Source organism: Chelonia mydas, chromosome 13, assembly GCF_015237465.2.
Source record: "Chelonia mydas isolate rCheMyd1 chromosome 13, rCheMyd1.pri.v2, whole genome shotgun sequence".
NCBI lineage: Eukaryota > Metazoa > Chordata > Testudines > Cheloniidae > Chelonia > Chelonia mydas.
Window position 1 is genome coordinate 2,294,129 of NC_051253.2, and position 21,029 is coordinate 2,315,157.

Genomic DNA, 21,029 nt, shown 5'->3' on the forward strand with positions numbered 1-21,029 from the left:
GGGGCCAAGGGGAGACATGCGGGACGGGGGGTGGGAGGGATTGGACGTGCGGGGCCGGGGGGAGACATGCGGGATGGGAGGGATTGGACGTGCGGGGCCGAGGGGAGACATGCGGGATGGGGGGTGGGAGGGATTGGACGTGTGGGGCCAGGGGGAGACATGCAAGACGGGGGTGGGAGGGATTGGATGTGTGGGGCCAGGGGGAGACATGCAAGATGGGGGTGGGAGGGAGTGGTAGTAATGGGGGACTTTAACTAGCCAGACAGCTGTTGGAAAAGTAAGATGGCAAAACCATATTTCCGATAAGTTCTTGGAACATATTGGGGACAACTTTTTATTTCAGAAAGTCAAGGATGTAACTGGGGGCAGCCATTCTTGACTTGATTCTGACCAACAGGAAGATGCAAATCTGAAGGTTGAGGGCAATTTGGGTGAAAGTGGTCAAGAAATGATAGAAAGACTAACATGGCTGCTACTCTGAAACAAGAAATGATAGAGTTCATGATTCTAATGAAGGGAAGGAGTGAGAGTATCAGAATAAAAACAGTGGAATTTAAAAAACAAAACACCCACAGACTTTAACCAATTGAAAAAAACCTCACAAGTAAGAAGAAAATCTAAGGGAAAAAGGAGTTCAGGAGAGCTGGAAGTTTCAGTCTTCAAGGTGCAACAACAAACTATCCCAATGTGAAGAAAAGATAGGAAGAATAGTATGAGGGCAATATGGCTCCATAAGGCGATCTTTAAAATCAAGAAGGAATTCTACGGAATGTGGAAACATGGATGAATTGATAAGGAAGAGTACAAAAGAATACCACAAGCATGTAGGGACAAAATCAGAAAAGCTAAAGCACAAAATGAGTTGCACCTAGCAAGGGACATAAAAGGAAATAAGAGGTTTCAAAATACATTAGGAGCTACAGAAAGACAAAGGAAACCATAGGTCCTCTGGAAGGAGAGCTAATAATGGGTGACATCAAGAAGGCTGAGACGTTTAATGCCAGTTTTGCTTCAATCTTACTAAAAAGGTTAATGGTGACCAGAGACTCAACACAATTAATATTAACAAGGGGGAAGGAACACAAGCCAAAATAGGGGAAGAACAGGCTAAAGAATATTTAGCTAAGTTAGATGTATTCAAGTTGGCAGAGCTGGATGAAATTCATCATAGGGTAGTTTAGGAAATAGCTGAAGCAATCTCAGAACCGTTAGCAAGTATTTTCAAGAACTCACGAACAACAGGTGAGGTCCCAGAAGACTGGAAAAGGGCAAACATAGTACCTATGTTTAAAAAAGGGAACAAAGATGACTCGGGGAATTCTAGACCAATCAGCCTAACTTTGATTCCTGTTAAGATACTAGTGGATAGGGGGAAATAGGAGATGTGCTATATCTTGATTTTAGTAAGGCTTTTGACAGTCTCACAGGGAAATGTGGTTTAGAGCAAATTACTATTAGGTGGGTACACAGCTGGTTGAAAGACTTACTCAAAAAGTAGGTACCAATGGTTCGCTGTCAAATTGGGAGGGTTTCTCTAGTAGGGTCCCACTAAGGTCACCCCTGGGTCCGGTACTATGCAATATTTTCATTAATGACTTGGATAAGTGAATGGAAAGTATGCTTATAAAATTTGCAGATGACACTATGCTGGGTGCGCTTACAAGCACTTTGGAGGACAGGATTAGAATTCAAAATGACCTTGACAAATTAGAGAATTGGTCTGAAATAAAATGAAATTACTTAACTTTAGGAAAATAGAAACTGAGCTTGAATTAATATGCAAACTAGATACCATTAACTTGGGTTTGAATAGAGACTGGGAGTGACTGGGTCATTACACATATTGAATCTATTTCCATAAAGTTAAGTATCTTCACCCCTTCTTGTCAACTGTCTAAATGGGCCATCTTGAGTATCACAACAAAAGTTTTTTCTCCTGCTGATAATAGCTCATCTTAACTAATTAGCCCCTCACAGTTTGTATGGCAACTTCCAACTTATCTGTATATATATATATATATTTCTTCTTACTATATGTTCCATTCTATGCATCCGATGAAGTGGGCTGTAGCCCACGAAAGTTTATGCTCTAATAAATTTGTTAGTCTCTAAGGTGCCACAAGTCCTCCTGTTCTTTTTGTGGATACAGACTAACATGGCTGCTACTCTGAAACCTGTCAAAAATGATAAAAAGTTTAGAAAACCTGACCTATGAGGAAAAGTTATAAAAAACTATGGGCATGTTTAGTGTTCAGAAAAGACAACTGAGGGGGGATCTGATAAGTCTGACTATATGTTAAGGGCTGTTATAAAGAGGATGGTGATCATTGTTCTCCATGTCCACTGAAGGTAGGACAAGAAGTAATTGGCTTAATCTGCAGCAAGTGAAATTTAGGTTAGATGTTAGGAAAAATGTCTTAACTTTAAGGGTAGTTCTGGACTAGGCTTCCAAGGGAGGTTGTTAAATCCTCATTGTTGGAGGTTTTTAAGAACATGTTGAACAAGCACCTGTCAGGGATGGTCTAGGTTTACTTGATCCTGACCCAGCACAGAGGGGTGGATTTGATGACCTTTTGAGGTCCCTTCCAGCCGTACATTGCTATGGATCTATATGGGGTTGCAGAGGATGGAATGCAGGATGAGGGTGGGAGGGAATGGATGTGTGGTGGAGGGGGAGGAATGCAAGATGGCTGGGGATGGGGAGCACTGGTCATGAGTATGTGTAGGGGTAGCAGCCTGTCGCAAAGATCACTGAAGAATTTGGGGCCAAGCCCACAGGTCTTTGGTGGAGATGAGGGGACAACCATTGTCCTTAGCTAGGTAATTACTACATGCTTAGAGGCAGGAAAGAGAGAGTCTTATGGGAGGTAGGCACACTGGTCCAACCATACTGCATGCCCAGTAGCATATACATTCCTGAGCTCTGTAATTTCACAGGAATAAATCCATGCATAGGCAGCTTGCCCTCTGAACTTTATATTCCATTTGCCATGCTTCTTGAGTTTTGACACAAGCTGCATATAGCAGGACACAGAATCGAGCTGAAAGACTGTATAAACTTAAATTGGGGCATATCTCAGCCTTGGGGGTTGTTGACATTTTAAAGGATTTTGTAAGAGATAAAGGAAATTGCATCTCAGGCTCTAAACCCCTCAGGTTTCTGGAGCTTGGGCTGCTGCCCACAGCCCTTTGCAAGTTTTCTGTAACTGTCCAGCATTCCATTTTCAAAAAGGTGGCAGCTCTAATTTACACTCCAATGTGTTTTAAGATGTTAATGGTTTCCATTCTCAAGTGTCTGATGATTTTTTAAGAAATGATGACAGGAAATTCCAACTTATCCTTTCAATCTTTTCTTGATCAGCAGGTCACGCTCTTTTTAAAATGAAGATACATCCTTAGTTTAAGGCAGGGGTAGGTAAACTATGGCCCATGGGCTGGATCTGGCCCACCAGCCATTTTAATCTGGCCCTTGAGCTCCCGCTGGGGAGCAGGGTCTGGGGCTTGCTGCGCTCCAGCCGGGAAGTAGGGTTGGGGGCTGCTCCATGCTGCTTCCAGAAGCAGCAGCATGGCCCCACTCCAACTTCTACGTGTAGGGGCAGCCAGGGGGTGCTGCTCTGCATGCTTCCCTCACCCCAAGCGCCGCCCCCACAGCTCCCATTGGCTGGGAACTGTGGCCAGTGGGAGCTGCAGGGGTGGTGCCTGCGGACGGGGCAGCATGCAGAGCCACCTGGGCGTGGCTCTGTGTAGGAGCCGGAGTGGGGACATGGCCACTGCTTCCAAGAGCTGCTTGAGGTAAGTGCCGCCCGCAGCCTGCACCCCTGAGCCTCTCCCCACGCCCCAACACCCTGCTTCAGCCCTGATCCCCCTTCCACACTCCGAACCCCTTGGTCCCAGCCCAGAGCACCCTCCTATACCCCAAACTCCTCATCCCCAACCCAGAGCCTGCACCCTACTCCCCCATCCCAGCCTGGAGCCCCCTCCCTCATCCTGAACTCATAATTTCTGGCCCCACCCTGGAGGCCTTGTTATGGGGCTTATTCCTTCATCCACTTACTTCCCTGGTCCTTCTTGCATGAACAGAGAGCAACAATACCCGAAGTCCAAAGGTGCAAACAATTTGATGTTTATTGGGGTGAACTTCCAGCAAGCATGATTCCAGTTTCCTTCCTTAGTATCCTCCTTCCCAGCTCTGACACCACAGAGCCTTACACCTGTGTCCCTGTTCCCATTCCTGCCCTTAGCAAAACATGATTCCAATTTCCCCACTCCCATTCCCTGTTCCTATTTCCCCCTTTAGCAAAACATGATTCCAATTTCCTTACCCCCATTCCCTGTTCCCATTTCCCCCCCACCCTCTCACTTCCTGATTGACTGCAGACTGTATAGTAAAACTTGAGTTCTGCTTAGCTATACCTTACCCAATCATTTTCCTGAAATTTAACTAACCAATCCTAACATATTGTAAGATGATTATGTAACCAATTATATCCCACCACCTTAATTAGTTTACACCCAGCAAAATTAATTATACAGCAGACAGGAACAATCACAGAACCAGACAGAGATTATACAGACAAACAATAGCAAAGTGGGAACTATAATGAGAAAACAATACAGAAGTGAGGATTTCACATCCCAGCTATTGATAAGTGCGTTCTTGCCAGACAGGATGCTATCAAACTAAGTTTCCTTTTACATCTTCTAGGCACTTCCCTTTCTCTGGAGGCGATAGGCATTATCAGGACAGGATTGTATTCCTAACAGCCCAATAGCACCTTCTTTCAGTGGGACTAGTTTGGAATGTAAGGATGTGATCTTTGGCTTCCCAGCTTATGGCTGCCTCTGCTGCTTAGCCAAAGGCCTTAGCCTAAGAACAGGGCCTCAGACTGTCACAGTAAGAGAAGGACCTTACACCGGCAGACAGTGATTTTGATTCTTTCTTTTATACCTCTATAACTAGCCAAGTGATAAGAATACACCTAAATTCTTTGAGTACAGGCCTTTACCGACAGGCCTGAATATCTATATCCTAACAGGCCTCACCCCCTCCTGCACCCCAACCCCAATTTTCTGAGCATTCATAGCCCACCATACAACTTCTATTTCCAGATGTGGTCCTCGGGCCAAAAAGTTTGCCCACCCCTGGTTTAAGGGCTCACTGGTTGACTAGCCAAATGTCTTTTATTGCTGTGTAATGGCTCTAGAAAATTTGGTTTAGATTCTCTTTATTTTCTTATGTTACTGTTTTTGCATTCCTTAGATGGTTGTGTGATAAATGTTGGGCAGCAGTATCTGTGTGTGTACACAATACAGATTTGTCTAGTTGAGAGTTTCAAGGGTAAAGGATAGTTTCCTGGTCCCAAGAAGAGAAATACATTCTTTTAACTTCAGCTCTTCTATAATTTTCCAACTTAGTTTCTATAGGAGAAATAGTGAGCATGTATGTGAGGAAGGGGAGAATTCTGAATTTGTGCAAATTAACCCGTGTTTTAGAACAAACGTGAGTTTATTACTATCCAGACAAATCAAGCCCCAGCTGTGTATATTAGTAGTACAGCAAGCCATTTTTTATTTTGTAAAATCTTCCCTACAAATCAAATTTGCTAGCCAGATACTATTTTTTTCATTTTTGTTTTGTAATTTATATTTGAGAAGCAAATTGTTCTCTGTTGCAGTCTGCTGCAGAACAAATACTGGAGTAGACACCAGAATTACCATACTAGATCAGACCAGAAGTCCATTTGGTCCAGTGTGCTCTATCCAAATATGGACAGTACCACATACTATAGAAATAATTAAAAAAAACCCTTTGCATTGTAGGCAGTTATGGAAATACAAATATGGGCAGAAGTATTCATTCTCAAAAAAACAACAAGGAGTCCACAGACTAACACGGCTACCCCCTGGTACTATTCTCAAAAAAATAATTTAAAGGTTGCGGTTTGGAATTATAAGATATTTGACTGAAGTTAGTTTATAAGGTTCCATCAACTTGTGTGTTTTAACTAATGATCACGCCACTATGCCTACCTACATGCCTCCAGCTTTCATCCAGACCACACCACACGATCCATTGTCTACAGCCAAGCTCTACAATACAACCGCATTTGCTCCAACCCCTCAGACAGAGACAAACAGCTACAAGATCTCTATCAAGCATTCTTAAAACTGCAGTACCCACCTGCTGAAGTGAAGAAACAAATTGACAGAGCCAGGAGAGTACCCAGAAGTCACCTACTCCAGGACAGGCCCAACAAAGAAAGTAACAGAACGCCACCAGCCATCACTTTCAGCCCCCAACTAAAACCTCTCCAATGCATCATCAAGGATCTACAACCTATCCTGAAGGACGACCCATCACTCTCACAGATCTTGGGAGACAGGCCAGTCCTTGCTTACAGACAGCTCCTCAACCTGAAGCAAATACTCACCAACAACCACACACCACACAACAGAACCACTAACCCAGGAACCTATCCTTGCAACAAAGCCCGTTGCCAACTGTGTCCACATATCTATTCAGGGGACACCATCATAGGACCTAATCACATCAGCCACACTATCAGAGGCTCGTTCACTTGCACATCTACCAATGTGATATATGGCATCATGTGCCAGCAATGCCCCTCGGCCATGTACATTGGCCAAACCGGACAGTCTCTACGTAAAAGAATAAACGGACACAAATCAAACGTCAAGAATTATAACATTCAAAAACCAGTCGGAGAACACTTCAATCTCTCTGGTCACTCAATTACAGACCTAAAAGTGGCAATTCAACAAAAAAACTTCAAAAACAGACTCCGAGAGACTGCTGAATTGGAATTAATTTGCAAACTGGATACATTTAAATTAGGCTTGAATAAAGACTGAGAGTGGATGGGTCATTACACAAAGTAAAATGACTTCCCCATACTTATTCCCCCCACCCCCATTCCTCACACGTTCTTGTCAACTGCTGGAAATGGCCCACCTTGAATATCACTAGAAAAGGTGTGTGTCCCCCCCCGCTCTCCTGCTGGTAATAGCTCACCTTACCTGATCACTCTGGTTACAGTGTGGAGGGTAACACCCATTGTTTCATGTTCTCTGTGTATATAAATCTCCCCACTGTATTTTCCACTGAATGCATCCGATGAAGTGAGCTGTAGCTCACGAAAGCTTATGCTCAATTAAATTTGTTAGTCTCTAAGGTGCCACAAGTCCTCCTGTTCTTTTGCGGATACAGACTAACACGGCTGCTACTCTGAAACTCCAAAAGCAGTGTAGCATCGTCCTTCTGACTGGACTGAACCATTACACCAAGTGACGGCGGTAGCACTGTTATATTAACATCTGACCCCCTAAAGTGCAGCTACAACAAAAGATTAGGGCTGTTCATTTTAGAAAAGAGACGACTAAGGGAGAATTTGATTAAGGGCTATAAAATCATGAATGGTGTGGAAAAAGTGAATAGAGAAGTGTTATTTACCCTTTCACCCAATACAAAAAACGGGTAACACTCTTAAATGAATAGGCATCAGGTTTAATACAAACAAGAGGATGTACTTTTTCACACAAAGCACAACTCCCATGGAACTCAGTGCCATAGGATGTTCTGATGGCCAAAAGCATAACTGGGTTCAAAAAATAACTGGATAAGTTCATGGAGGATAGGTCCATCACTGGCTATTAGCCAAGATGGTCAGGGACACAACCCCAAGCTTGGGGCAACCCTAAACCTCTGAATGCCAGAAGCCAGGGGTAGATAACTCCAGAATTGCCCTGTTCTGTAAACTCCCCCTGAAACTCAGATATGGACCACTGTCAGGCACAGGATACTGGGCTAGATGGACCATGGTCTGACCCAATAAGGCTGTTCTTATATTCTTGGATATTCCTAACTGAAGTGAGATGACAGTACTGATTGACCTTTGTAGGGATTTGTATTTATATTTTTAAAAAAGATTTGACAGCCTTAAATTGATCTGGGCAGAACTACAGCCAAATGTTAATCCGAACTATGGAGAAGGGGAATCGGTAAGCTTTGAAACACTCAAGACAAAGATAAATTTCACAGTGTTTTTTATTATGAAAAAAAATACAAAAAAATATTTTCTTTTCAATGCTCCTTAAGTCAAAATACATCTTCTAAACCATGATATTTTTCAAATCTCAGTAATCAGTCTCAATCATTCGCCATTCCTAATCAATGCAGCCTTTGATCGCATCTTTCGATACCACCATAAATTGGAGGAAAATACTGACGGATCTAAACCGCTTAGGTTTATGAGCTTCCAAAGTTACATAAATCCCCAGCTAGCCTAAAACCTGCTCACAGTTAGCACCACTGAAGTGACCAAATCGGACACATTTTTGAAAGTTAGCACTGAAAAGCATGAGGCTAGTGTATATTGACACAACACCTTTGTTAGCCAATTTAACATGGGCCTCAACTCCTCTGACATTCACTATAAGCCACAGGAACACAAATAAGGGGAGATAGAGAATTAAACCAAAGAAAAATGCTCAGATATGAGAGAGTTCCTCAGATGCAAGCCCTAGCTATACAACTAATCAGTATCGAAAAGGAAGTGAGTGCCAAAACTCAATCATTTACAAACAGCCACAGGAGTAACAAGAGGCCTTAGTCCAATCAAGGCTGTTACATGCAGACATAGTGATGTGGATCATCACAGTCACCCATGCAAAATTAAACTGAACTGGTCAAAAGTCTTAATCCAGGTTTCTGTTAGCATCTCACTGCAAAGGGACAATGTCCCTAATCAATTTAATGGGAACCATCACTGTGGACCAGATTTTGCTGTCAGTGGAGAGGGCCCTTTGTGCGAAAATGCAGAAAAACCCTTATCACAAATCTACCTGGCATAAAAGCCCACCATACCGCCTCCTAATGCTTTATTGAGGTTATTTTAAAATTTCAGTTTCATTTAAAAATATTAGCTTCTAATATTTACTGATCTCCACAGGTCCCTGTGACTGAATATCATAATCCCCCTCTCAGAGCAAGAGAGAACAGCTATGAAATCATAAAACACCAGCCCATGACAAGCTAAAGGAGATTGCCCCCATCAGTGTTCTGTATGCCCTGGTCAGCGCAGGTACTAAACAGACAACTGCGTCATTATGATATAACATTGCCATACTTCTGCAGCACCCTTTGGAGATCTCAAAGTAATTTACAGACATTATTAAATTTGGTCTCAACACTCTGGTGAGGTAGAAGTATTAAACCCATTTTACAGATGGGAAACTGAGGCACAGAGGTGACTTGCCCATATCAGACAGCAGCAGTCCTCGAAATAAAACTCAGATCTTCTGATGCTCAGTTCTCAGCTTTAGGCAACGTTCCTTTTCATGGACCATGCTCCCTTGTAATACTAGTTTGCACTTCTCGAGCACCTGTCATCCAAGGTGCATCACAAGATGTTTCCCAGCACTTGCAGGAGAAACAATAAGATATGGGAAATGAAGAGAGGGGAATATGACCCGTGATCAGATTGTGATGGCTGATAAATCCCAAATAATGAAAATGGAAGGTTTCCTACAAGAGGTTACCCCATGGTTTAAAATTCACTTTCTATTTCTAATCTTATGCTGGCATCATGGAATTACTGGGGACAGGCCTGTCATAGTGGAACTGAATGTCCTAAGATGACATTTTTATCATGGTGTGTCTGCTGACAGTGCACTAGTGTTCAGAGCTACAAGAACAATCAAAATCTGCCTCTTCCTCTCCTGATCAGAATTCATCCCGCAGCCTTGGGGGGTGGTCCATGCCAAAAAATGAGGAGGACTGCCCATGCACATCACGTTCTCGTTTCACAAAGGCAGTAAATGAAGAGACACAGTTCCCAATAAAATGGTCAGACTGGCCAAGGACATACAAGTCTAACTGGGCCACTTCGGGCTGCAAATTCACCACTTTGATCTGCAAAGTGAAAGGGGAAGAACAAGTTAATCCAGACATCACTGTACAGAATAGATAGTCCCAGAGCAGAAGAGTCCTGGCCATAACATAGCAAATGGGTACAAACTGGAATCAATCTAAACTTCCCCTTTCAAAGGCTCCAGCAAGTACTGGTATTACATAGTGACAGGTTTCAGAGTGGGAGCTGTGTTGGTCTGTATCAGCAAAAAGAACGAGGAGGACTTGTGGCACCTTAGAGACTAACAAATTTATTTGAGCATAAGCTTTCGTGGGCTGAAACCCACTTCACTGGATGCATGCAGTGGAAAATACAGTAGGAAGATATACACATACACACACAGAGTCAACATGAAAAAATGGATGTTGCCATACCCACTATAACAAGAGTGATCAGTTAAGGGGGGCTATTATCAACAGGAGATAAAAAACCTTTTGTAGTGATAATCAGGATGGCCCATTTCCAACAGTTGACAAGAAGGTGTGAGTAACAGTCGGGGGAAAAATAAGCATGGGGAAATAATTTTAACTTTGTGTAATGACCCATCAACTCCCAGTCTTTATTCAAGCCTAATTTAATGGTGTCCAGGTTTGCAAATTAATTCCAATTCAGCAGTCTCTCAGAGTCTGTTTTTGAAGTTTTTTTTGTTGTGGTATTGCCATTTTTAGATCTGTAATCGAGTGACCAGAGAGATGGAAGTGTTCTCCGACTGGTTTTTGAATGTTATAATTCTTGACGTCTGATTTGTGTCCATTTATTCTTTTATGTAGAGACTGTCCGGTTTGGCCAACGTACATGGCAGAGGGGCATTGCTGGCACATGATGCCATATATCACATTGGTAGATGTGCAGGTGAACGAGCCTCTGATAGCGTGGCTGATGTGATTAGGTCCTATGATGGTGTCCCCTGTATAGATATGTGGACAGAGTTGGCAACGGGCTTTGTTGCAAGGATAGGTTCCTGGGTTAGTGTTTTTGGTGTGTGGTTGCTGGTGAGTATTTGCTTCAGGTATGTGTGTGTGTGTGTAAATTGTGACAAAGTTCCTCCTCTACCTTGGTGGGTCTTGCGCTTACTGGCGGATTTGCTCACCTTGGAGCTTCACAGCAGCCCTCAGCTTGGCCGTTTTTCTGAACCCACAGTCCAGGTCGACTCCTCCTGTGTCTGACCAGGAGTTGGGAGGTTTGGGGGGAACCCGGGCCCGCCCTCTACTCCGGGTTCCAGCCCAGGGCCCTGTGGAATGCAGCTGTCTAGAGTGCCCCCTGGAACAGCTGTCAGAGTAACAGCCGTGTTAGTCTGTATTCGCAAAAAGAAAAGGAGGACTTGTGGCACCTTAGAGACTAACCAATTTATTTGAGCATGAGCTTTCGTGAGCTACAGCTCACTTCATCGGATGCATACTGTGCATCCGATGAAGTGAGCTGTAGCTCACGAAAGCTCATGCTCAAATAAATTGGTTAGTCTCTAAGGTGCCACAAGTCCTCCTTTTCTTTTTGGAACAGCTGTGCGACAGCTACAACTCTCTGGGCTACTTCCCCATGGCCTCCTCCCAACACCTTCTTTATTCTCACCATAGGTCCTTCCTCCTGGTGTCTGATAATGCTTGTACTCCTCAGTCTTCCAACAGTCCACGTTCTCGCTCCCGGCCCCTCACACGTGCACCACAAACTGAAGTGAGCTCCTTTTTAAACCCGGGTGCCCTGATTAGCCTGCCTTAATTGATTCTAACAGCTTCTTGATTGGCTGCAGGTGTTCTAATCAGCCTCTCTGTCTTAATTGTCTCCAGAAGGTTCCTGATTGTTCTGGAACCTTCCCTGTTACCTTACCCAGGGAAAAGGGACCTACTTAACCTGGGGCTAATATATCTGCCTTCTATTACTTTCCTGTAGCCATCTGGCCCGACCCTGTCACAATATATATCTTCCTACTGTATTTTCCACTGCGTGCATCCGATGAAGTGGGTTTTAGCCCATGAAAGCTTATGCTCAAATAAATTTGTTAGTCTCTAAGGTGCCACAAGTACTCCTCATTCTTTTTGCTATTACATAGGCATCTCAATTCAGCTCAAGTCCTTGCCAACACACAGGACTGGATCTTTTAGTTCTGGAGGAAGCTGAATTCTTCAAAGGACCCTTAGTACTTTTATCTTGTTGCTGTGGGTAAAGCCCACTTCTCATTCCATGTACCAGTAATTAACTTTCCTAATATGAAGGTTAGCAGTCCCTGAAGTTCACACTGATCTAAACTAGGACTTGGAAATTTTACCTGACACTTATTAGCCCAAGTAGTAAACCTACTAGCCAGGGTGGAAAATATCTGTGCTACCATATTTTCTGTTCCTCCCAAACGTCTTTTTTCTAATATATCTCATCAATTTCTCCCACTACATTAAGATGTGGGCTAGGGCTCCACTGCCCAGGGACAATGCCTGGGTGAAAACTGATGTACCCCACCCCAACTGATGGGAAAAGGGAGAGTGCTGGATTGTTAAAATGTTAGGGTTATTTATATAGGACCCAATCCTGCAAGGTTCTGAGCGTCCAAATTCTTATGACACTCAGAACCTCAAAGGATCAAGCCAATAAACATCCAATCCTTTGACACTCACTAAACTATCTACCTCAATTTTAGTGCAGCACCAGGGCACAAACTATTTCCTGACATCTGTTAATCAGTCAGTCTTAATTTCACTGAACACACACGAGACAATCAAATGTCCAGAGCATGCTGCAGCAGCAGCAGGTGTTGCACTAGCTGGAGGGGATAGCTCAGTGGTTTGAGCATTGGCCTGCTAAACCCAGGGTTGTGAGTTCAACCCTTGAGGGGGCCATTTGGGATCTGGGGCAAAAATTGGGGACTGGTCCTGCTCTGAGCAGGGGGTTAGACTAGATGACCTCCTCAGGTCCCTTCCAACCCTGGTATTGGGGGGGAGGGATAGCTCAGTGGTTTGAGCATTGGCCTGCTAACCCCAGGGTTGTAAGTTCAATCCTTGAGGAGGCCATTTAGGGATCTGGGGAAAAAATTAGGGATTGGTCCTGCTTTGAGTGGGGGGTTGGACTAGATGACCTCCTGAGGTCCCTTCCAACCCTGATATTCTATGATTCTGTGATAGAGCAGTCCTGTCAGTCTGAGAGTCTGAAAGACTTACCTTTCCTTTGAAAAGCTGCTGTATTTCTGTAGTGTAGGGCTCAGAATCAGTGGCAATGTAGACAGACATAGCTTCCACAGTCTTCACCCAGAGCTTGAGTGCACGCTTGATCTCCTTCAGGTCTGGCAGGCACATGTCCATTGTGAGAGGCACAGCATTGTTTCGGTCATAGCCCACACACTGTGGCGAAGCCATGAAGTGTGATCCAGCCGTCCCGTCCTTCAGCATATTACATGCATTCTTCTATTAGGGGACAAAAAGAGAGAATGCCATATGTGAACGACAACAGCTAAGAAAAAAGAACTGACTCCAACACAGCCAGCATTTCTAGTATATAAACACAGCCAGTTATTGAGTGCAAACTAGGTTTAGACTCATCTCAGAATGACTGACCATATCAGTGCTACTCTGTTTCTCTTTTAGTATACTTTCTATAGGGATGGTGGCTGCCAGTCCAGTTGTGTGGTGATGACACTGACTGCCTGCACCAGACCCACTGAAATCTACGTAAGAGCATAAGAGTCATACCCAGTCAGAGCCGATCCGCAGATGAATTCCTACATAGGGTCTAACCAGGAGAGAATGAATATAGGCCTCTCCCTTCTGCACCATCTCATCAGACCACACAACATACTTGTGCAGAGGCCGATGCTCCTCTAAGACTGGAAACTGGGCTGGAGCTCCAGGTAGGGCAAGAACAGGGTGCTCTGATGGTGGAAACCTGGAAAGAGAAACAAGACAGGAGCTCCATATGTTTTCAGCATCTCTGGGAAAGAGAAGGAAAAAGAAACAGGTATGCAGGAAATCTTTTGGCCTTGTCAGAGTGCCAGGGTAAATCAGAAAAGACAGTTACTCCATGGAATGGAAAGAACTGAGCAATCCTGCATTATAGAAGTCCAGTGAACCAACAACCAAAGAAGAAGTTCAAGCAGTAGGTGTAATTCCAGACTAAAAACTATGAAGAGATTACATGGATAGCCACTCAATCAAGAATTGCCAAAATTAGAGCTGCCTGAATGATTTTAACTCCACCCCTTTGGGTACATGCATTAGGATTCAGTTGTTAATTACATGATCACTGACATTCTCAAGAACAGACAAAATGCCTTCTCACCCTCACCATCCTTGCAGTTCTCTCACTTGTCCTTGGGTGTCTCCATACCTCATCCCCATCCATTGCCCTTGCAAGCTCTGGCCAGCTATCCCTAGAGAAATTCCTACTCTTCCCATCTTGTGGGCTTCAGAGGTGCAAGGAGGAGTCTAGCCTGTGTGCACCTTAGAACAACCACACGAGAGATGTAGGAACTGAACCCTAGCCTCCACTCCTGCACTACAAGTTTCAGTGCATAGCTAGTTAGCCCTACATCCACGGTGTAGCCATCCTTAGCTGTGCACTTTATGAGCTTGGTATAAAAAGTACTGAAAACAGTGGATTAGAATGGAAACCATCATGCAAACTGAAATATAACAGTGCCTATCACTCTTGCTGTCAGAAAAAATGAATCTTCACCATTTCAGCATATGAATTTTTCACAACTCATAGTGTCAAGACACTGCTTTTTACCTCAGACTCAACAGTAAACCAGAAGTGAATTAATGCAATTTGAGGGACAGAACAATGATAAGACAGCCTTGACATTCATGGCAGTGGATCAGTTATAAGTACTCTTTAGTTAAGTGTTTCTCACTCCAAGTTAAAGTAGTTCTGATGCACAGGCCCACTGCAGTAATAAATATTAGGCCACTTGTGGCTCTGATAACAGGAAGATATTGGACAGAAGTTTAGTGTAGTGTGATCTTTGTTCATCAGCTGAGACCTGAATTATTTCTGATTTACTTCTGAAGAGCAACTAAAGACTCAGCCAATAAACACGGTAATTAAATGTTATCACTTACAGGCTGGCAAGTCGCTCAGCCTTACATACTTCACACCTAATACTGTGAACAGGAACACAGTGTTGGGCCAACTGACCATGGAAACGGCTTCAAGGTTTTTGTCTCAAGGTTAAACTATCACTTCAAGCCATCCCAAATGACATCAGGGCTCTATGGTGTGACTAGAGCGAGCGTGTCCCTGAGAGGGCCACTCCAACTGCCTACACAAGTTCAGCTATTGGCATCGCGACTCCACCATGGTGCACAGCTTCCCCAGGCTCTTGCTACCTTTGGATCCAGTGGTCCTTGTAAGACAGACTGAAGGAAATGCCCCCGAAGAGCTCCGACCTATTGAAGTCCACGTTGAATTGATCCCAAAATGGACCAAAGGGATTTCCATCCTGCAAAACAAAGATAGCTGCTCATTCACCACAGCACATGGAGCCCTGGGCATGTGCAATTAACAGGATACCTGCCCTTAGAGCTGGAATCTAAAAAGTGGAGGACCTGGAGAGGTCTGCAGCCAGAATTCTGCAGCAGAAAGACAAGCTTACCAGGGGGCTGATGGCAGTCTGGTATGCTTACCATCTAACAACTTGCTGGGAAGGAGCAGATAAACTGAGGAGACCCCTGTATTAAAATAAAAGACTATTCCAAAAGCTGTCCTAAAATATATCAAGTAACAGGGGTCTGGTGCCCAGTGACCGTTTGTCCTGAAGGAGCCAGACTTTTAAAATCAGTTGGGGATAATTGCTGTGTGGATGTGATATCTGGGTAAAAGGCCAGTGGAATACCTGCTTTTTTTGGTTAAGGTCTTGTTTTTACCTAAAATTATAGTTACTGTGAATATGATAAATACACACTTAAACATACAACCCTATTGACTCCCAACCCTTCACTGTCACCACCAGACCTGAATGTAAGTACCTCACAGATGGGTTCTAGTGGAAAAGCAGCAGATGGATGGAGTGCCTGAAATGCTCGGGAGAGTGAATAATCTGGAATGCAATGCCCAAAGGGATAGGCAGGGGAAGAAGGGCCCTGTAAAGTGATCTAGGACACCAAGCCTTAGGAAGGTCCCAGAATAGCAAATAAATACCAGTCTCAGACTCAATCATTCCTCTGACCTAAGCTAGCAAAACAGGAGTGAGACAATTACCTTCATGGGACAAGTCCTTTTGTCACTGCTTCTCTGAGCTGCTACTTCAAAGCAGTAAGCCACTCGCTTGCCAGGGGGCCAGTGAATGGGTGCTAATTGCTTCATGAAGTCCTCCAAGCTGATAACCCGGTGATATTCTAAGAGAGGTTCCAGCTTGAAGTATTCCTTGTAGGAAACATGCACCTGTGAATGAGAGAAATTAGATCTACCCATAGTGCAATTCGAAGTCAGTTCCAGCTAAATCTCTACTCAAATCAATAGAAAACACTGCGGTCTGTACGCTTTTACTCATTCAGTAATGGCAGGATGAACAGCTCAGGACATCTTATGATCCAAGTAAACAAATGCTTTAGAATCCACAACTCTATAGAATTTGATGGGGGGAAACATGGCTACCTACCTAAGAACGGCCATACTGGGTCAGACCAAAGGTCCATCTAGCCCAGTATCCTGTCTTCCAACAGTGGCCAATGCCAGATGCCCCAGAGGGAATGAACAGAACAGGTAATCATCAAGTGATCCGTCCCTTGTCGCCCATTCCCAGCTTCTAGCAAACAGAGGCTAGGCACACCATCCCTGTCCATCCTGGGTAATAGCCACTGATGGACCTATCCTTCATGAACTTATCTAGTTCTTTTTTGAACTCTGTTATAGTCTTGGCCTTCACAAAATTCTCTGGTAACAAGTTCCACATGTTGAGTGTGCGTTGTGTGAAGACATACTTCCTTTTGTTTGTTTTAAACCTGCTGCCTATTAATTTCATTGGGTAGCCCCTAGTTCTTGTGTTACGAGGAGTAAACAACACTTCCTTATTTACTTTCTCCACACCAGTCATGAATTTATAGACCTTTGCCATAGCCCCCCTTAGTCATCTCTTCTCCAAGCTGAAAAGTCCAAGTCTTATTAATCTCTCCTCATATGGAAGCCATTCCATACCCCTAATTGTTTTTGTTGCCCTTTTCTGAACCTTGTCCAATTCCAATACATATTTTTTGAGATGGTGCGACCATGTCTGCACACAGTATTCAAGATGTGAGTGTCCCATGGATTTATAGAGAGGCAACATCATTTTCTGTCTTTTTATCTATCCCTTTCTTAATGATTCTGAACATTCTGTTCACTTTTTTGACTGCCACTGCACATTGAGTAGATGTTTTCAGAGAACTATCCAAAATGACTGCAAGATCTCTTTCTTAAGTAGTAACAGCTACTTTAGACCCCATCATTTTATATGTATAGTTTGGATTATGTTTTCCAATGTGTATTACTTTGCATTTATCAACGGTGAGTTTCATCTGCCATTTTGTTGCCCAGTCACCCAGTTTTGTGAGATCCTTTTGTAGCTCTTCGCAGTCTGCTTGGGACTCAACTATCTTGAGTAGTCTTGTATCATCTGCAAATTTTGCCACCTCACTGTTTACCCCTTTTTCCAGATCATTTATGAATATGTTGAATAGGACTGGTTCCAGTGGAGACTCCTGGGGGACATCACTATTTACCTCTCTCCATTCTGAAAACCGACCATTTATTCCTACCCTTTGTTTCCTATCTTTTAACGAGTTACCAATCCATGAGAGGACCTTCCCTCTTATCCCATGACAGCTTACTTTGCTTAAGAGCCTTTGGTGAGGGACTTTGTCAAAGGCTTTCTGAAAATTTAAGTACACTATATACACTGGATCCCCCTTGTCCACATGCTTGTTAACCCCCCTCAAAAAAGGAGCAGATTCTACTAGTAGATTCTAGTAGATTGGTGAGGCATGATTTCCCTTTACAAAAACCAAGTTGACTCTTCCTCAACAAATTATGTTCATCTATGTGTCTGACAATTTTGTTCTTTACTGTAGTTTCAACCAGTTTGCCTGGTACTGAAGTCAGGCTTACTGGCCTGTAATTTTCGGGATCACCTCTGGAGCCCTTTTTAAAAATTGGCATCACATTAGCTATGCTCCAGTCATTTGGTACAGAAGCTGATTTAAATGATAGGTTACAAACTACAGTTAGTAGCTCTGCAATTTCACATTTGAGTTCCTTCAGAACTCTTGGGTAAATACCCTCTGGTCCTGGTGACTTATTACCATTTAGTTTATCAATTTGTTCTGAAACCTCCTCTAATGATATCTCAATCTGGGACAGTTCCTCAGATTTGTCACCTAAAAAAAATGGCTCAGGTTTGGAAATTTCCCTCATAGCCTCAGCCGTGAAGACCGATACAAAGAATTCATTTAGTTTCTCCGCAATGGCCCGATCATCCTTGAGGGCTCCTTTAGCATCTCGATCGTCCAGTGGCCCCATGGGTGGCTTACCAGGCTTCCCGCTTCTGATATACTTTAAAAAAACGTTGCTATTACTTTTTGAGTCTTTGGCCTCCTCATTGTATTTTTACACTTCACTTGCCAGAGTTTATGCTCCTTTCTATTTTCCTCATTAGGATTTAACTTCTACTTTTTAAAGGGTGCCTTTTTGCCTCTCTCCGCTTCTTTTACTTTGTTGATTAGCCATAGTGACACTTTTTTGGTTCTCTGTTTTTTAAGGCACTTTTTGAGTTTTCTTACTATGTTTTAAAAAGTTTTAATCTAGAGATTAGAAGAGGGGACTTTAAGTCAGGACTCCTGGGTTCCCAGCTCCACCACTGGCATGCTGAGACCTAGAGACATAAAGAATAGGCACTTACATTTTTCCCCAATGCCCCTTACAAACAGTACCTGATTAAACCTTGTATAGCACGTAAGTATTATCCCTATTTTACAGATGGGAAAGCTGTGTAAAGTTATAATGTAATTTATGTGGCTCAATGTTTATAATGTGCTTTGACATGTTCAGATGAAATGGACTATATAAAGGCAAAGCTACTATAAAGAGAAAATAACCAGTGTGTATCCTTAACATCAACTAATGGAATCACCAAATGCAGCATCAACGTCCAGGTTGGCTTGTGAGAGGCACCCCTGTGATCACTAGTTATGATCTTGACTTTTATACCCCATTTACAACAGAGTGATACTTATATAAAAAGTAGCACTGGGCCCCTGTTACAAGGATGCAGAGTTCAGCAGCTGATACAAACCCCTCAGTAATAACGTTTTCCCATGAGAACACTGACTATGTTAACTAGGACACATGGGATTTTTAAAAAAACAACCCGTGAGATGCCATGTTTTTATTCACATTCAGTATCTTTGGTGCAAGAGAGCGTACTGGTGGTGAAAGGAGCTAACTTAATAGCCCCAAAGTCTAAAATCCTCTGGGTATCCACAGAACAGGTTCGGTGCATGCAAACAACAGGGCAAGAATCCCCACATTGCCCTGGCAATGTGCCTTAGCTGGAGGGACCATTTCTACCAGCACGATGGAAATTCAGTCCCCACAATCCATTCAAATCTTGGCCCCTCTGCTGAATCTGGCGATAATGGGGTCAGTTAGTGCCAGCGGAGTCATGCAACATCTGTGCAGTGGGAGCTAGTCTGAAATCACCAACCTCAGGAGTCCCTTTATATACTGTGCACCAGCACATCCTCTCTCTTCCAGAAGACAAGCTCTCTGCAGCTGAGACTGTCTTTATTTTGTGTCTTGTACATCATGGAGCACACATTTCAAAGCCAAGAACCAGAGCCATTATGTAAATATACAAATAGCTATGCAGAAGCCTGTCTCCCTAGAATATTAGATTATTTGGGGCAGAGGGTATTTTTTCCTTTATGCCTGTATAGCATTTAGCATGTTTGGCCCCAGTTGTTATATTAAGTTGTGCTGAATGTATTTATCAGGAACATGTATGTAGCACTACAAACATACATGGCACCACACCAGCAGCGAGAGGGACATGTTTTCATGGTTTCAACATCCAAGTATTGATGGGCTAATCAGGACTTACATTAGTATAGGGAGGCCTGTGGTGTCGGTACTCAATCCAGGGAGGCACAGCCAAGGTACGATTCAGAGTCTTGGCAAACGCCAAGGAGCCCAGGAAATGATCCGCCTGATTCCCAAATCTCCCTAAAAAAGTGTCAAGATCTGGATTTATTGGCCAAATCAGGGATGCCCATGTTGCCACAAAGACTCACTACAACTCCATGCCCTCCCCCATCTCTGGGTCATCAAAAAAGTGAAGGTTTTCAGGAATTACAGGGATCTGGGGGAGATCTGGAACCATGGCAGGTTGAGGATGGGATGAGGGAAGGCCCAGGTGGGAAAGGGACAGGGGTGAAGGGTGATGCAAGGAGGGACTGTTGGGGTGGGAGAAGGGAGGAAGGAAGAGTGGATGTGGGGAGTTGAGTCCCTGGGGCTGAAAGTCTGATTGCAAGAGAAAAGAATGCCCCCAGTGGGAGAGGGACACTGGGGAAGCTCCGAAGGGGCTGGAAGCTGGAAAAGGGGGAAATCGCGGGGGGAGGGGCAGGATCCAGGACTGGGGACACAGGAGCGGTCTGGGGGGACAGGGGCCCAGGAAAGGGGACACACGGGGCGGGGGGGAGGCTCTGGGGGCAGGGGCCCAAGAAAGGGGACGCACGGGGGGGGAGGGGCCCGGGAAGGGGGACGGCTCTGGGGGCAGGGGCCCGGGGAGGGAGTCGCACGGGGGGGGGGCCGCTCTGGGGGCAGGGGCCCGGGAAAGGGGGACGCCCGGGAGGCGGCGGCGGCTCTAGGGGCAGGGGCCCGGGGGGGGGGACGCACGGGGGGGCGGCGGCTCTGGGGGCAGGGGCCCGGGGAGGGGGACGCACGGGGGGCCCCGCAGAGAAGGTCTCACCCATGCAGGGGCAATAGAGCAGGTAACCGGCGGGGTCCCAGGCGGGCGCCGCCGCGCCGCTCGCCGGCAGCAGCAGGAGCAGGAGCCGGAGCCCGAGAGCCCCCACCATCGCCGCGCAACCAGCGGGGCGGGAGGCCTACCCCGGCATGCACCGGGCTCCGGAACGGAAGGGGCGCTCT

The 21,029-nt window shown here is 44.6% G+C and overlaps 1 protein-coding gene across 2 annotated transcripts; it reads right to left on the reverse strand.

Annotated features, from left to right (window-relative positions):
* Positions 1–8,047: 8,047 nt before the first annotated feature.
* On the reverse strand, positions 8,048–21,026 carry POFUT1 (protein O-fucosyltransferase 1). 2 transcript variants are annotated; one of them, XM_037915964.2, is made up of 7 exons: positions 20,851–20,979; positions 19,984–20,105; positions 16,110–16,292; positions 15,239–15,351; positions 13,604–13,796; positions 13,076–13,318; positions 8,048–9,931 (listed from the first exon to the last, which is right to left on the reverse strand). In XM_037915964.2, exons 1-7 carry the CDS (start codon positions 20,957–20,959, stop codon positions 9,743–9,745), a joined length of 1,152 nt encoding a protein of 383 aa, XP_037771892.1. In that variant the 5' UTR covers positions 20,960–20,979; the 3' UTR covers positions 8,048–9,742. The 2 variants fall into 2 exon arrangements, with proteins under 2 accessions (XP_037771892.1, XP_037771894.1); XM_037915966.2 differs by lacking the exon at positions 8,048–9,931 and having other exon boundaries at positions 13,156–13,318; positions 13,710–13,796; positions 20,851–21,026.
* Positions 21,027–21,029: the final 3 nt, after the last annotated feature.

Coding starts and splice junctions, on each gene's coding strand:
- POFUT1 (XM_037915964.2), bottom strand. CDS start 20,959: ATGGTGGGGGCTCTCGGGCTCCGGCTCCTGCTCCTGCTGCTGCCGGCG. Junction 16,293..19,983: donor ACAGGCCTCCCTATACTAAT/GTAAGTCCTGAT, acceptor TCTCATTCACAG/GTGCATGTTTCCTACAAGGA. Junction 15,352..16,109: donor AAAGGACTTGTCCCATGAAG/GTAATTGTCTCA, acceptor TTTGTTTTGCAG/GATGGAAATCCCTTTGGTCC.